Genomic DNA, 17,477 nt, shown 5'->3' with positions numbered 1-17,477 from the left:
TGTAGTCTGGCTATGATGCACATATAAGTATATACCTACTGATAAAGCTTGCGGGCTGTGTGAGAAATGCAGGTACTTACCTAACAAATGCCCACTCCACTGATCTTACCCTGATGTGAGAGGATATACTGAGGGAGTGCATCTACATGGTCTGGCAGGAGGAGGCTGAAGGACCAGTCTCAGAGACCGCTTAGTCAGACTTTTGACCACAACTTTTGCAGGAGATTTACATTGCCCCTCTCTTCTAAGTTTCAAAAGTTTTAAAATCTGAGCACCTCCATCTTCACCTGCTCCTAGAGTCTAAGAAAGACTTGGAGTTTTGAGGGAGGGATATTAAAGCTCTTGGTGTAGGGTGTCTGTGCCTCCTCCTGGTGGCCAGGCAATTAATTAATTCATATATATATATATATATATATATATATATATATATATACTAGGCAAAGCTATAGCCCAAATTACTCTATGTAGAGGGAAAGCTGAGGCTGACAGGAAGGCTTGGGTATAAAGTGCAGAAGAGGATTTCCAAAACTTTTCAAATTACTCAAAGTGATGACACGTTATATCCTAGTATAGAATAGGTCAGGGGTAGGCAGGCAACCTTGGCTCTCCTGATGTTTTGAAACTACATTTCCCATAATGCTCAGACAGCCTAAAGAATGTCTTAGCATCATGGGAAATGTAGTTCCAAAACATCTGGAGAGCCAAGGTTGCTGACCGGTTATCCCAGGAATATGAGAGAATAAAAATGAATGTGAGTATAACTGCTTCAAGTTAGAATTGTATGACATTAAATAAAACAAGATAACAGAATATTTAACAAGATAATCATGATAAAAACGTTCTTATTATGAAAGCCAAATAAAAGAAGAAAAAAAATGACCTTCAGCATGATCTTAACACACCAAGAAATGTTAATGGAATGTTAACTAATTGAAAGGAACAAAGCATATTAGATAGTAATTTGCATATAAATTGCATGAAATAAATTTCAGCTTCGGCTAGATTTCAGTATTTGAATTCATCCAAATAAGGATAATGATAAAGTAAGAAGGGTGCCTTATGAGCCTCAATTACAGTTCGTGGGAGCAATTAATTTTAGGTTAGTCGCTTTAATGTCTATGTGACTCATGGTCTTAACAGTTCCTTTTGATTTGTTTAACAAGAGCAAAGTTATGCATATAGATCCAAAAACCCAAAGGACAATTATAGTCTCAATAGTACATTACGGACTGTAACTAAAGAATAACAGGACTTGGGAATTATTATTTCAGATTATTTCAAATGTGGTAAAAAATGCAGCAGTACATCAAGTAAGGCCAGGCGAATACTTGGTTGCATTGAGAGAGGTATTAGTAGCAGAAAAAGCAAGGTTCTTATGCCACTTTACAGATAATTAGTTAGGCCAGACCATATCTTCAGAAATATATAAACTAGAAGCTGCACACACGCCGAATCTCATTTTTTTAGTTCCAAAAAAATATCTGCTTAAACCAACGGTGGGGATTTCAGGGCCATTGTGCAAGGGATCTGGGAGGGGGAGGGAGGTAGGATTTTTTAATTTAATCGCATTTGGCGGTGAAATGGTGGTATGAAATATACCAAAATGGGCCTAGATCAATACTTTGGGTTGTCTACTACACTAAAGCTAAAATTAACCCTACAACCTCCCTAATTAACCACTTCACTGCTGGGCATAATACACGTGTGGTGCACAGCAGAATTTAGCGGCCTTCTAATTACCAAAAAGCAACGCCAAAGCCATATGAGTCTGCTACTTCTGAACAAAGGGGTTCCCAGAGAAGCATTAATAACCATTTGTGCCATAATTGCATAAGCTGTTTGTAAATAATTTCAGTGAGAAACCCAAAGTTTGTGAAAACATTTGTGAAAAAGTGAACAATTTTTTTTTATTTGATCGCATTTGGCGGTGAAATGGTGGCATGAAATATACCAAAATGGGCCTAGATCAATACTTTGGGTTGTCGTCTAAAAAAAATATATATATACATGTCAATGGATATACAGAGATTCCAGACAGATATCAGTGTTCCAATGTAACTATCGCTACATTTGAAAAAAAGTGGTTTGGAAATAGCAAAGTGCTACTTGTATTTATTGCCCTATAACTTGCAAAAAAAGCAAAGAACATGTGAACAGTGGGTATTTCTAAACACAGGACAAAATTTAGAAACTATTTAGCATGGGTGTTTTTTGGTGGTTGTAGATGTGCAACAGATTTTGGGAGTCAAAGTAAGAAAAAGTGTTTTTTTTTCCATTTTTTCCTCATATTTTATAAAAAAAAATTATAGTAAATTATAAGATACAAGTCCTAAAGCCCGTGTACGCGGTCCTACCCCTTGCTCTCTCCCCCCTCTTTTTTTGCGCTCTATCGCCCCCTCTCTTTCTCTCTCTCCCCTCTCTTTTGCTCTCTTTCTCTCTCCCCCTCTTTTGCTCTCTCTTCCCCCTCTCTTTTGCTCTCTCTCCCCTCTCTTTTGCTAGCTCTCTCTCCCCTCTCTTTTGCTCTCTCTCTCTCCCCTCTCTTTTGCTCTCTCATCCCTCTTTTGCTCTCTCATCCCTCTTTTGCTCTCTCTCTCTCCCCCCTCTCTTTTGCACTCTCTCTCCCCCCTCTCTTTTGCACTCTCTCTCCCCCCTCTCTTTTGCACTCTCTCTTTCTTTCCCCCCTCTCTTTTGCACTCTCTCCCCTCTCTTTTGCTCTCTCTCCCCTCTCTTTTGCTCTCTCTCCCCTCTCTTTTGCTCTCTCTCTCTCCCCCCTCTTTTGCTCTCTCATCCCTCTTTGACTCTCTCTCTTCTCTCTCTGTTGCTGTCTCACCCTCCTCTCTTTTGCTCTCTCTCTTCTCTCTCTGTTGCTGTCTCACCCTCCTCTCTTTTGCTCTCTCTCCCCTCTCTTTTGCTCTCTATTCCCCTCTCTTTTGCTCTCTCTCTCTCTTTCCCCCTCTCTTTTGCTCTCTTTCCCCCTCTTTTGCTCTCTCTCCCTCCTCTCTTTTGCTATCTCTCTCCCCCCTCTCTTTTGCACTCTCTCTTTCTTTCCCCCCTCTATTTTGCTCTCACTCTCTTTTCCCCCTCTCTTTTGCTCTCTCTCCCCTCTCTTTTGCTCTCTCTCTCTCCCCCCTCTTTTGCTCTCTCTCCCACCTCTCTTTTGCTCTCTCATCCCTCTTTGGCTCTCTCTCTTCTCTCTCTTTTGCTGTCTCTCCCTCCTCTCTTTTGCTCTCTCTCCCCTCTCTTTTGCTCTCTCTCCCCTCTCTTTTGCTCTCTATTCCCCTCTCTTTTGCTCTCTCTCTCTCTTTCCCCCTCTCTTTTGCTCTCTTTCCCCCCTCTTTTGCTCTCTCTCTCCCTCCTCTCTTTTGCTCTCTCCCCTCTATTTTGCTATCTCTCTCCCCCCTCTCTTTTGCACTCTCTCTCTCTCTTTCCCCCTCTCTTTTGCTCTCTCTCTTTCCCCCCCCTCTCTTTTGCTCTCTTTCCCCCTCTTTTGCTCTCTCTCCCTCCTCTCTTTTGCTATCTCTCTCCCCCCTCTCTTTTGCACTCTCTCTTTCATTCCCTTCTCTCTTTTGCTCTCTGTCTCCCCCTCTTCTCTTTTGCTCTCTCTCACCCCCTCCTCTCTTTTGCTTTCTCCCCTCTGTTTTGCTCTCTCCCCTCTGTTGCTTTCTCCCCCGCCTGAACATGCCCACTTGTCACGTCTGTCGTCTACGTCCCCCCATCACGGCACGCCCGGCCACACACCCATCATGGCACTCCCCAATCACGTCGCTCCCGCCTGGCAACGCCCCCTCCACGGCAGCTTCTCTGCTCACTTTCTCTGCTGCTCAAGGCCAGGTATGTTTGTCCTTGTGCAGTCTACTGCACATGACTGCATCTGACAAACATACCTGGCCTTTTATTATATAGGATGATGAAAATAATGGTATCTTTAGAAAGTCCATTTAATGGCGAGAAAAACAGTATATAATATGTGTGGGTACAGTAAATTAGTAAGAGGAAAATTACAGCTATACACAAACACTGCAGAAATGTAAAAATAGCCTTGGTCCCAAACGGTCAGAAAATGGAAAAGTGCTGTGGTCCTTAAAGGGACATAAAACCCAATCATTTATTTTTTTCATGATTTAGATAGACCATAACATTTTAAACAACTTTCTAATTTACTTCTATTATGAAATTTTCTTCGTTTTCTTGTTATCCTTTATGGAAAAGCAGAAATGTAAGCTCAAGAGTGTGCACGTGTCTGAAGCACTATATAGCAGCAGTTTTGCAACAATGTTATACATTAGCAGGGGCACTAGATTGCAGCACTATTTCCTGTCCTGTAGTGCTTCAGGCAGGTGCACACTACCTACCTAGGTATCTCTTTAACAAAGAAAAACATGAGTATGAAAAAAAATTGATAATAGAAGTAAATTGGAAACTTTTTAAAAATGGTATCCTCTATCTGAATCATGAAAGAAAATGTTAGGGTTTAATGTCCCTTTACTGGGTTAAGCACTATTCTCTAGTACCGTCAGATATATCTGTATTGTTCTTTTGCTACTGGATTATTGCATCATATACTACATTTCCGATGTGTACTTCTTTATATACATTTGTTGTATTATATGCTTCAATAAAAGAATGAAATAAAAAAACCTGCTTCATTCTCTTGGTAGCAAGAGTGCGCTACTGGGAGCTAGGTGAACACATAAGGTGGGCCAATGGCAAGAGGCATATATGTGTAGCCACCAATTAGCAGATATCTCCCAGTAGTGCATTGTTGCTCCTGAGCATAACTAGGTATGCTTTTCAACAAAGGATACTAAGAGAACAAAATAAATATGATAATAGAAGTAAAATGCTAAGTTGTTTAAAATTGTAATCTCTATCTGAATTATAAAAGATACATTTATGATTTTATGTCCCTTTAATTAAACAGAACACAGTTTTAACTTAAAAGACAGATGTGTATATCTTGCAAAATACCTGCACATGATAAAAACTTGCTATGCCGGCATGCATATAAAGAAAGTACGCAAAATACCTGCACATGATAAAAACTTGCTATGCCGGCATGCATATAAAGAAAGTACGTTTGTTTTCAACATTATACATTTACAGTGCAAATGCCCACACGCCGAATTCCAAAATCCACAACTTTTTTGTAATCCAGACTTTTTCATTAATATTTTTTTTAAAGTAAAATGATTATAAATCACCATTTGTCCCAGCCAGTAAGTTACAATCTTCTCTGCCAGCAGCTTTCATTTTTTTGTGTCCTAAATGCAAATACTTTATATTAATTTAAAACAACTAGTACCTTTGTGATTACAGTACTGTACTATCTATTTGATAGTACTAAGTATACAAAAATAATATAAAACTACCTTAAAGGGATACTAAACCCATTTTTTTTTTATTTCATGATTCAGATAGAGCATGCAATTTTAAGCAACTTTCTAATTTACTACTATTAGCTAAATTTATTTGTTCTCTTGCTATCGTTATTTAAAAAAAAGAAGGCATCTAAGCTAAGGAGCCAGACAATTTTTGGTTTAGTACCCTGGACAGCACTTGTTTATTGGTGCTGTCCAATCAGCAAGGACAGCCCAGGTTGTGAATCAAAAATGGGCCAGCTTCTAAACTTACATTCTTACTTTTCAAATAAAGATAGCAAGAGAATGAAGAAAAATTGATAATTGAAGTAAATTAGAAAATTGCTTAAAATTGCATGCTTTATCTGAATCATGAAAGAAAAAAAATTGGGTTCAGTGTCCCTTTAAGCTGTATTGTGACAAGCAAAGGTTGCTTATATGACACAATTTATCATTCTTTACACCAAGTCCCATCCTCTCTCCAAGCTGTCCTATTTTAACTTTTTTTTTGGTCCCAAGCAGTTTGGATAAAGGGTTTTGTATCTGTACTGCAATGTATGTGTCTTTCTTTCATATCCAAAACTATGCATTGTGGGATAAACAGCTCTTCATGCTAAAATGCTTTGAGCGACCTAATGATGAGACTTCTTATATAATCAAGCCAGACTATAACACTGTTCCCTTGGAAAAAATTACCTTTAAAACAATCAATGAGGGGCCCCGTAATACTGACAGGACATCTTGGAGAATCTCATCAGACCAGAGAGCTTTAGAGATTCCGTGCAACAAGTCGGGGTACATCAGTGGCTGTTCTACAGCTTTACATGATTTTATACTCATTAGACTGAACCATACATAGTCAACCTTTGAGTAGCTACATTACAACCAAACAATTTTATAGCAGAATGTGCGAATATTGTTGGAGTCTATAAGTTAGTTGTATGTATCATAGTAAAGGATGGACTGTGGCAAACAAAGCTTCAACATTAACCCCTTAACGACCGAGGACGTGCAGGGTACGTCCTAAAAAAAAAGGCAGTTAACGCCTGAGGACGTACCCTGCACGTCCTCGGTGTGGAAAGCAGCTGGAAGCGATCCTGCTCGCTTCCAGCTGCTTTCCGGTTATTGCAGTGATGCCTCGATATCGAGGCATCCTGCAATAACCATTTTTAGCCATCCGATGCAGAGAGAGCCACTCTGTGGCCCTCTCTGCACCGGACATTAACGGCTAAGTTCGTTGGTGGGTGGGAGCCATCGATGGCCTTTGTGATGCGGAGGGGGGCGGGATCGGAGGCGGGGACGACCGGGGGGGCGCGCACGGGGAGGGAGCGGGTGGGAACCACTACGCTACAGAACATTTTTACCTAGAAGTGGGGATCAAGGGGGGGATTTTATTTTATTTGGTGATCGGTTTGGCTGGTGGGATACTGGACTGTGGGGGGGAAGCTACACTACAGAAACAAATAAAAAAAAATAATAAAAAAACATTTTTATTTGCAAACTGGGTACTGGCAAACAGCTGCCAGTACCCAAGATGGCCCCCAATAAGGCAGAGGGGGAGGGTTAGGGAGCTATTTTGGGGGGATCAGGGATGTTGGGGGCTAAGGGGAGATCCTACATAGCAGCATATGTAAATATGCTAAAAAATTATTATTAATTTTTTTAAATACCTTTTATTTTAGTACTGGCAGACTTTCTGCCAGTACTTAAGATGGCGGGGACAATTGTGGGGTGGGGGAAGGAAGAGAGCTGTTTGGGAGGGATCAGGGGGTGGGATGTGTCAGGTGGGAGTCTGATCTCTACACTAAAGCTAAAATTAACCCTGCAAGCTCCCTACAAACTATCTAATTAACCCCTTCACTGCTGGCCATAATACACATGTGATGCGCAGCAGCATTTAGCGGCCTTCTAATTACCAAAAAGCAACGCCAAAGCCATATATGTCTGCTATTTCTGAACAAAGGGGATCCCAGAGAAGCATTTACAACCATTTGTGCCATAATTGCACAAGCTGTTTGTAAATAATTTTAGTGAGAAACCTAAAGTTTGAAAAAGTGAACAATTTTTTTTTATTTGATTGCTTTTGGCGGTGAAATGGTGGCATGAAATATACCAAAATGGGCCTAGATCAATACTTGGGGTTGTCTACTACACTACACTAGAGCTAAAATTAACCATAGAAGCTCCCTACATGCTCCCTAATTAACCCATTCACTGCTGGGCATAATACACGTGTGGTGCGCAGTGGCATTTAGCAGCCTTCTAATTACCAAAAAGCAAAGCCATATATGTCTGCTATTTATGAACAAAGGGGATCCCAGAGAAGCATTTACAACCATTTATGCCATAATTTCATGAGTTGTTTGTAAATAATTTCAGTGAGAAACCTAAAGTTTGTGAAAAAATTTGTGAAAAAGTGAACATTTTTTTTTATTTGATCGCATTTGGCGGTGAAATGGTGGCATGAAATATACCAAAATGGGCCTAGATCAATACTTTGGGATGTCTTCTAAAAAAAAATATATACATGTCAATGGATATTCAGAGATTCCTGAAAGATATTAGTGTCCCAATGTAACTAGCGCTAATTTTGAAAAAAAGTGGTTTGGAAATGGCAAAGTGCTACTTGTATTTATTGCCCTATAACTTGCAAAAAAAGTACATAACATGTAAACATTTGGTATTTCTAAACTCAGGACAAAATTTAGAAACTATTTAGCATGGGTGTTTTTTGGTGGTTGTAGATGTGTAACAGATTTTGGGGGTCAAAGTTAGAAAAAGTGGGTTTTTTTTGTTTTTTTTCATCATATTTTGTATTTTTTTATAGCAAATTATAAGATATGATGAAAATAATTGTAGATTTTGAATGTCCATTTAATGGCAAGAAAAACGGTATATAATATGTGTGGGTACAGTAAATGAGTAAGAGGAAAATTACAGCTAAACACAAACACCGCAAAAATGTAAAAATAGCCTTGGTCCCAAACGGACAGAAAATGGAAAAGTGCTGTGGTCATTAAGGGGTTAAAAGAAAAACAAGTACTGTACATCATTCATCATTTTATTACACTACAAAAAACAGCTTAACTTCTTACCATGTATAAATCCTTGTTGATGCCAAGATATTTCCCATTGCCACATCCCACATCAGCCACTAGAGAACCTTTTGGTAAAGACATGAGGAAGTCAACAACTCTTGGCCATGGAGTGTGTCTAGTGCTGCTGAAATGCCCAGCTATGTCTTCATAAACCTTGTGAACAAACTCCTTTTCAAGGTTTGTGGGATCCAAGTCAATAACTGAAGGTGAATCATCTTTGTTCAGCACCTGCTGGCTATCACAGACTGATGGAAAGGCTGTAGAATCATACAACACATAAAAAATATGTTATGTTGATTCCTAAAATGTTCTTGAATCTTCAACGTGGTTTATTACATTTCTTACACACAACCCACACATAAATATATCCTTAAATAGACCGTAAAGTCAAAACTAAACTGTTACTGTTTAGATGGAGGATGCAATTTTTATAAAAATAAAAATCTTAGATAACTCTTACATAATCTCGCCAATCCAAAGAGCTTTAGAGAATCAGGTGCTTAGTATACACTCACAAGCAGGGCCCTATAATCCTATTTCTTTGGCCATCAGTATTATTAAATCCAAAGTACACACTTTTTTGCCCCTTTGTTTCTAGGACTATGTCAGGCTCTAATTCTATTCTTCTTTAAGTACTGCAAACTTTTCAAGGACCATTAAATACAAAATAATTGCATAACCAGCAAGTGCAAATAAAAAGGTAAAGCTACAGAATTTTAAATGAGCAGCAGGTATTTTTTCAGGCAAATTGCTAAATTTTATTTAATTTGCCAGCCCCCTGTATCATGTGACAGACATCAGCCAATAAAAAACATACATATATATAAATTTATATATATATATATATATATATATATATATATATACACACACACAGTATATACAATTAACTTGTGCACATGGTCAGTAAGAGCTGGTGCCTCTAAAAGTGTGCATTTAAAAAAATGATAATGGAAGTAAAACAGCATTCTCTATCTTTATTATAATTATTAGCAGTTATTTGTAGAGCGCGAACAGATTGCACAGCGCTATAAACCTAGGTCTAATATGCAAGTTAGCATTTATGAGAGACAAATGGGTAGAGGGCCCAAGAGTTGCACTGTTGTAAATCAGCTCTTATGATAATGATTTACAACAGTGCAAATCTTGGCAGGGCCCTCTACCTACCCATTTATCATTATCTGAATTAAGAAAAGTTAATTTTGACTGTAGTGTCCCTTTAATCATACCATACATAGTTCAATAATCTATGATAATCCCAAACTACTTTGGGCAGAAACTCAAGTACTGTATGTAAAACGAGGAGGTTGATTAAAGAGAAAAGTTAATAGAGAAAACAGTGACTTCCAGACAGCTGCTTAACAGATCTCAGAAGGTGTGGCATCAGTCTCAAATGCCCAGGAAGTAGCCAAGGTAGAATATGCCTGAGCCCACCCGTAACAAGATTACCCTTTTGTCTAGAAATTGCCTGGATTATTAAAAGAGAAAATTTAGTTTTTGCTGGTGCCTGAACATTGTGAGAACCTATTGAAATGATGAAGAGAATGTCAGTTTTGCGGATGGATTGAATCCTCTTGAGATATGTATGCAGACAGGAAACCACACCTAGACAGTAAAGAGGATTTCCTGAAACTTCTTTTTATCTGGAAAAAAGGAAAATAAAACAATGTCCTGGGATCTAGGATAATCTGAGACTACTTTGATCAGCAACACAGGTACTGCAACAACCAGAATATCAACCAAATAATGAATGACAAAGAATATCCTGGTCCGACTCTCTACCACCAAAGGCACAACAGTTTTTTTGTGAACATACATGGAGCTGTGGAGATATTGAAAAGAAGTGCATTAAATTAAAAGTGACAACCTCCTACAGCAAATCTCAGGAACAGCCTGTGTGATTCTGTGATTGAAATATGAAAATAGGCACCTTTTAGGTCTGCTTGACAGCAGGTAAATATTTTTAAGGAATCATGTTTATAACTCAAAGAAGAGTTTCCATCTAGATTGGTTGTTTATCCAACAGGATATATAATTTATTGTGGTGGAATCCAAAAGGATCCTTTGAGAAAGTTGATTGAAGTGCTTGTACCATTGATGAAGCATACAAAGCTGAAGAGGTCTCATGTAGAATAGAGCAAATGGAATTGTGTCTTATGCAGCAATCAATAGAATAGACTGAATTTTGCACATGAAGACTGTAATTTGATACTTCTTTGATCTGTCAATGAAGAATAAGTGTGTATGCATTTGTGAATGGCTGATGGCTGTCACATGGTACGTGTATGCATTTGTGATTGGCTGATGGCTGTCACATGGTACAGGGGGAGTGGAAAGACACATAACTTTTAAAATTGTCAGAAAAAAAATCTGCTACTCATTTGAAGTTCAGACTAAGTGCTAATGCATTGTCTTGTTATCTTGCATTTGTTGATTATGCAAATCTACAGTGTTGACTGGTCCTTTAATGTCACTGAGTCTATTATGACTCCTAGAAAATAAATTCTGGTCTGAGTAACAGTCTGCAGACTGTTATTGTTAGAGATTCAGTTTTCTGTACATGGATAAATTTCTTGCTAATGCTAAAATGTCAGGTAAAGCTAAAAACTCTGGAAAGACTAGGGGAGCTGTTGACCACACACAGGAGTATTCTCCTCATTCACACAATATGAATGCGATGCCTATGGACACGCATGTCGTGGTACAACAGCTCTCCTCCATTTTCCTCCCAAAGATGGAAAGCCTACAGAATGGTTTGGACCACTTAACAGGGAAAATGAAACAGTTTTCTGTAAGATTTACGGAAATGGAGGAAAGGGTATCAGGGCTTGAAGATACATCTACCACACATGACACACAAATAGAAACCCTAGTGAAGCAGCATATGATCTTACACCAGAGATTAGAAGACCTGGAAAACAGGTCACGTCACAATAACTTGCACTTACTAGGAGTGCCAGAAAGCATTAAGCCCAAAGATCTCATACATTTTGTCGAAAATACTTTGCCAACTTTACTTAAGTTAACCCAAGCCTTATTCAAAGGTAGTGTGGAGAGAGCACACAGGGTAGCCCCTGATAGGCAGCAAGAGCAGGCGGAAACCACAACCCAGACAGGTTATGATTAAACTCCCACAATTTCAATTGAAAGTTGAAATCCTGCGTGCTTATAGGAAAAACTCCCCGATATTGTACAGGGGCTCTAAGCTACTCATATTTCAGGATTACACCTCTGAGCTAATGAGGAAGCGCAAGGAATTCTCCCCGGTGTGCTCGGAACTAAATAAAGAGGGGAAAAAGGTTTACTTATTGTACCCAGCTAAACTTAAATTGTTAACACCCTCTGGCCCTAGATTTTTCCACACTCCTCAATAAGTATCTGAGTACCTAGGGAGAATTCAGAACAGATCTAACACAGGTTCACCATGATCATCTCATTCTGACCCAGGCTGAAGTGATAAACATAGAATAGAAGGAAACAAAATGTTGAGATGTGGTGGATTACTGCCTCTTACAACTTTATCCTGATGTGTTCTATGTTTAAATACAGTTATATAGTTAGTTTTTTTTACCTAGGTGTATTATTATTTTTTTGTTTGCTTCAAGTTAAAAATGCAAATTAAAGGTCTATTACTCCTTACCTCACTGGGTCAAGGACTCAGTGACGTGCGGTGAATTCAGGGGGTAGTGAGGCACTGGCTTTGATACACCCAGGAAAAACATATATTAACCCGATAGAGAGAGCTTATATTTACGAGTATGTGCCTTGTAGTGCATATAGACAGTTTACTTGGAGAGATTTTAAATCCATTTTTCCACAAATATAGAACTATTACAGATGCATAAGTAGAAACCACAGGGCCCTGGTAAAAAAAAAAAACATGAAGGCCCCCAAAAAACACATTTTCCTCAGCTTCTCAGCCCCCCTCTTCTTTACACAGCTGCCTTCTCACTTTCTTAATCCTGACTCCCTCACCTAACACCTTCCGTATCCTCTCAACTCCCTTCTCCTTCACACACAGCCCCCTCCATACCCTCTCAACATCCCTCTCCCTCACACACAACCCCCTCCTCACCCTCTCATTTCCCTCTCCCTCACACACAGCCCTCTCCTCACCCTCTCAGCTCCTTAACACATACAGTACCCCTCCTCACCCTTTCATTCCCCTCTCCCTCACACACAGCACTCTCCTCACCCAGTCATCCCCTCTCCCTCACACACAGCACTCTCCTCACCCAGTCATCCCCTCTGCCTCACACACAGCCCCCTCACTCTCTAAGCTCTCCCTCACACACACAGCCCCCTCACACTCTAAGCTCTCCCTCACACACAGCCCCCTCACTCTCTAAGCTCTCCCTTACACACAGCCCCCTCACTCTCTAAGCTCTCCCTCACACACAGCCCCCTCACTCTCTAAGCTCTCCCTCACACACAGCCCCCTCACTCTCTAAGCTCTCCCTTACACACAGCCCCCTCACTCTCTAAGCTCTCCCTCACACACACAGCCCCCTCACTCTCTAAGCTCTCCCTCACACACAGCCCCCTCACTCTCTAAGCTCTCCCTCACACACAGCCCCCTCACTCTCTAAGCTCTCCCTCACACACAGCCCCCTCACTCTCTAAGCTCTCCCACACACACACAGCCCACTCACACATAGCCCCCTCACTCTCTAAGCTCTCCCTCACACACACAGCCCCTTCACTCTCTAAGCTCTCCCTCACACACACAGCCCCCTCACTCTCTCTAAGCTCTCCCTCACACACACAGCCCCTTCACTCTCTAAGCTCTACCTCACACATACAGCCCCCTCACTCTCTAACCTCTCCCTCACACACACAGCCCCCTCACTCTCTAAGCTCTCCCACACACACACACAGCCCCCTCCACAACCTCTCAGCTGCTTCATGCAGACACAGCCCCCTCCTCACCCTCTCAGTTCCTTCACACATGCACAGCCAACTCCTTAACCTGTCAGCTACCCTCTCCCACACACAACCCCCTCTGCACGCTCTCATCCCCCTCTCCCTAACACACAGCCCCCTCCTTACCCTCTCAGATCCACTCTCTCACAAACAGCCCTCTCCTCACTCAGTCATCCCCTCTCCCTCATACACAGACCCCTCCTTACCCTGTCAGCTCCCCTCTCACTCACTCACAAAGCCCCTTCTCACCTTCACAACCCAACCTCAAACCAGGCAGCTCCTATTAGCTATCTCCCTGAATCCCATTCTCTCCCTCCCTCCTGACCCTCTCAGTCCACCTCTCACTCACACACAGCCTCCTCTTTACAAACACATGAAATCTCTCATTCACACACCACTCTCACCCCCCCATACCCCTACACATGCTCACACCCCTCACTCTCTTAGCTCTCCCTCACACACAGCCCTTACCCCTCCACATGCACACACCTCACACACCCTCATATACACATATTTGTCTCAAACGTTTTCTGTCACACTCACAGGCAGACACTGAGTACTGACCTCTTAGTTAAAATCACTGCTCAGCAAATATTTACACACACATAGCTTCTGTAAAGGGACTGGGAGGAGATCAGTGTGTGTTCTGTGCAGACCGGAGGGAGGAGTTCATTCAGGTTACTTCCTGTGTATGAGCAGTGGTGCTGATCTGAAGCAAAATATTGTAAACTTGAGACACAATTTCCAGGATGCCTAATTTTATAGGCATTGCGCATATACTCTTTAGCTTCAGCTGTACAGTGTAGAGAAAGATTAGCATAAAGATGAAATGCTGAACGGCTACAAGTAAAAGACAGTGGATCATGTTAGAGGAGGAGTGGGGGACAATAACTGAAGCTTGGAACAAGAGGTTAATTAGAGCAGTAGTATAAGGCTAATACTACTTCTCTAATTAACCTCTTGTTGCAAGCTGCAGTTATTGTCCCCCACTCCTCCTCTAACATGATCCGCTGTCTTTTACTTGTAGCCGTTTAGCATTTCATCTTTATGCTAATCTCTACACTGTACAGTTGAAGCTAAATTTATTATCTGCAGCTCCATTTCCTCTCTGGCAGCGCAGCACTCACTGGGAAGGGGCTGGGAAGCATCACTGTCATATCAGATAGCTTTACCAGGTTAGCTAGTAGTGCAGTCCCGGCTATCAGGGGTTCTTGTTGCCCTGCCCCCACCCTTGATCTACCACTGGTGCTACATCTAATAACGGAAGCCACAAAAATTTTAAACATTTCCTGCATCATTTAAAAAAATAAAAACTGCAGTTCCTACCTTGTTGCACACTATTAAAAGACGTGTGCGCTACTTTGGAAAGAGGTGTTAGAGGAAACTGAAGGTGTGCTCGCTATGTCAGTGACAGGCTGCAGTCTCTACTCTCTTCTTCCCGCCAGTACCGTGCTATCAATTGCTGCAGGGAGCCAATCCACGCCGGTCATATTCTCCTGGTCAATCACCAGGAGAACATGACCATCTCTTATTGGCTCCCTTGTTAAGAGGCATCAAGAGGGATGCCTCCTATTGGTCTCAATTTTGTGTGCTGATATGTTGCAAGCACACAGGTGGCGCTCCAGCATAGCTTTTCCTATGACCCATGTAGTGCTATGGAGAGAAGCAGTCCTGTACCTGCCTCTCCATAGCGTTACATGGGGAGGAAAAAAAATTGTGATTTTTTTTTTTGGCAATTTCTTTTTATTTTTTGTATTTATTAAAATTGAATTTAACTTTGCCCCATATGACAGGGGAGGCCCTGCCTCCCTTGCCTCCTATGACTGCACGTCAATGCAAGGACGTTGTACTTTGGTACACTGAATTTTGATGACATTAGTTTAAACAATCGGTACAAAAAAGATGAGAAACAAATTCCCCAAACCACTATAATTGAGGTACTAACGGTTGACCTTTCTTGGTTACTAAATTATTTATTATGTACTGTATTATGTATCGGTTATATATACACGCTCTGGCATTATGTTGATACTAGTTATAAGCTGTTAAGATTCAACAAATACCACGCTTAGTTTAAAATCTATTTTTTTATCACATATTTGATTGGGACAAAGGTGCTCTATAATGAGGCACCAAACTGTGGTTACTTTAGTTTAAATAACCTATACAAAAATTATGGTAGAATAATTTCTCCCAATCTGCATAATTTCAATGTGATGAGTGGTTACAAATCCTTTTTTTCTCTCTCACTCTCTCTCCCACCTTCTCTCACTTACAGCTAATGGAACGGGTCAATATAGCTCACACTTTGCTTCTTAGATGGCAGTAAAGTTTGTGTCCTGGAACGTGGGGGGGATCAACTCTCCCATCAAGAGACGCACTATTCTAACTCATTTGAGACACTTAGGGACTGACATAGCCTTTTTACAGAAAACTCACCTCTCTGAGCCGGAACATGAAAAGTTATGTAGGGACTAGGTAGGATCGGTGGAATACTTATCGCATACAAACTCTAGCAGAGGCATTGCAATCCTCTTTGGGAAAAGATGGCAAGTAGAGGTTTTGTCGACACACAAAGATACAGAAGGTAGATTCATAGTGCTACAAGTCAGAATAAACCAAATAATTTTTGTACTTTGTAACATATACGCCCCTAACAGTAAGTCTTCAACTTTCTGGACTAAAATTATACAAACGCTCATACCCTATTCGGTTATGGATATATTATTGGGGGGAGATTTTAACTTAGCCCCAAACCCTGTTTATGACAGAATGCGGGATCCAGAGCGCCCCCGGGTGGGGCAGAGACCTGTAGGCAGGGGTACCTTTGAAAGAAAACTTTTTGGCAGACTTTCAGACTTTTTACAATTAGTGGATATTTGGAGACTGAGGAACTCGGAGAGTAGGGACTTCACCTGTATTTCAAAGGTTATACCCTCGCTCTCTCGTATTGATCTATTTTTAATTTCCCCCATTTTGATTCCCAGAGTGACTGGTGATAAAATTCACAATGTGATGATCTCAGATCAAGCACCAGTGGAACTTGTAGTTTCGGTGGACGCCTCCGTTTCAAATAAACATATGTTAAGATTTCCTGGATACCTCAGAAGCTTTTTCTAAACACTTATTACATGCATGGAACGATTATTATACTGATAATAAGGGCCACTCTGGCATCCCGGAACTGTTCTGGAGTGCGGCAAAAGTGGTACTGACTAGCAACATCATTTCCTATGTGGCTACACAGGAAATTGCAGGCCAAGCTGCAAAGGCTGCAGGAAAATTTGACTCATACTTATCAAGCATATTGTAGTGAACCCAGTCCTCTCCTGAGGGACAGGTATCTTACTAGTAATGGGGAATTGGATGTTTTCCTGCATCATCAAACTGTCGCACAGATACTTAAAACTAGTGCCAAGTATTACAGGGAAGTTGACAAATCAGGTAAACTTTTGGCCTCATTAATAAACCAGAAAAACACCCGCAACCCGATTGCTGCCATTAAATTCCACAACAAAACTCACAAAACTCCAGACACGATAGTAAAGGCTATGGCAGATTATTACTCCAACTTATACACTAGCCAGAAAACTCCACCCCAAGACATAAGTTTAACTTTTTGGAAAGATATGGCCCTCCCACAAATTACTCAGGAACAATTAGCAAATTACTCAGGAACAATTAGCTAGCTTGAACTCTCCCATATCGTCAGAGGAAGTAATGAGAACTGTCTCATCAATGTCTAATGGAAAAGCGTCAGGTCCAGATGGACTGCCCATTGAATTTTATAAAATGTTAAAGCCTCAAGATACCTCGAAATCAACTAAACTATACAACTCATATTATCAAGACCTGGTATACCCCTCCAAAACATTCACCATGGCACATGTATCTTTAATTCCTAAGCCTGGGAAGGATTCTGAGCTACCTGAATCATATCGTCCCATATCCCTCCTTAACTCTGATTACAAGATCCTGATGAAGATTTTGACCAATAGATTAAAACTGATTGTAATTGATCATTCATCCCGACCAGACTGGGTTCATGTGTCAAAGAACCTGAGTGGTGAACTTGAGGCGAGTTTTGCATGCCATTTCA

General features: G+C 40.8%; 1 protein-coding gene across 3 annotated transcripts in view; it reads right to left on the bottom strand.

Annotated features, from left to right (window-relative positions):
- ALKBH8 (alkB homolog 8, tRNA methyltransferase) overlaps positions 1–17,477 on the bottom strand; it is a 532,982-nt gene that overhangs the window by 56,978 nt on the left and 458,527 nt on the right. For all 3 annotated transcript variants that reach the window (XM_053708559.1, XM_053708557.1, XM_053708560.1), the window contains one exon: positions 8,453–8,712. In XM_053708559.1, the coding sequence (XP_053564534.1) occupies positions 8,453–8,712 (260 nt within the window). The remainder of the gene's footprint in view (positions 1–8,452; positions 8,713–17,477) is intronic.

This window comes from Bombina bombina, chromosome 3 (assembly GCF_027579735.1).
Source record: "Bombina bombina isolate aBomBom1 chromosome 3, aBomBom1.pri, whole genome shotgun sequence".
Lineage (NCBI taxonomy): Eukaryota > Metazoa > Chordata > Amphibia > Anura > Bombinatoridae > Bombina > Bombina bombina.
Note: the sequence above shows the minus strand (reverse complement) of the source record. Positions and strands in the feature narration are given on the sequence as shown.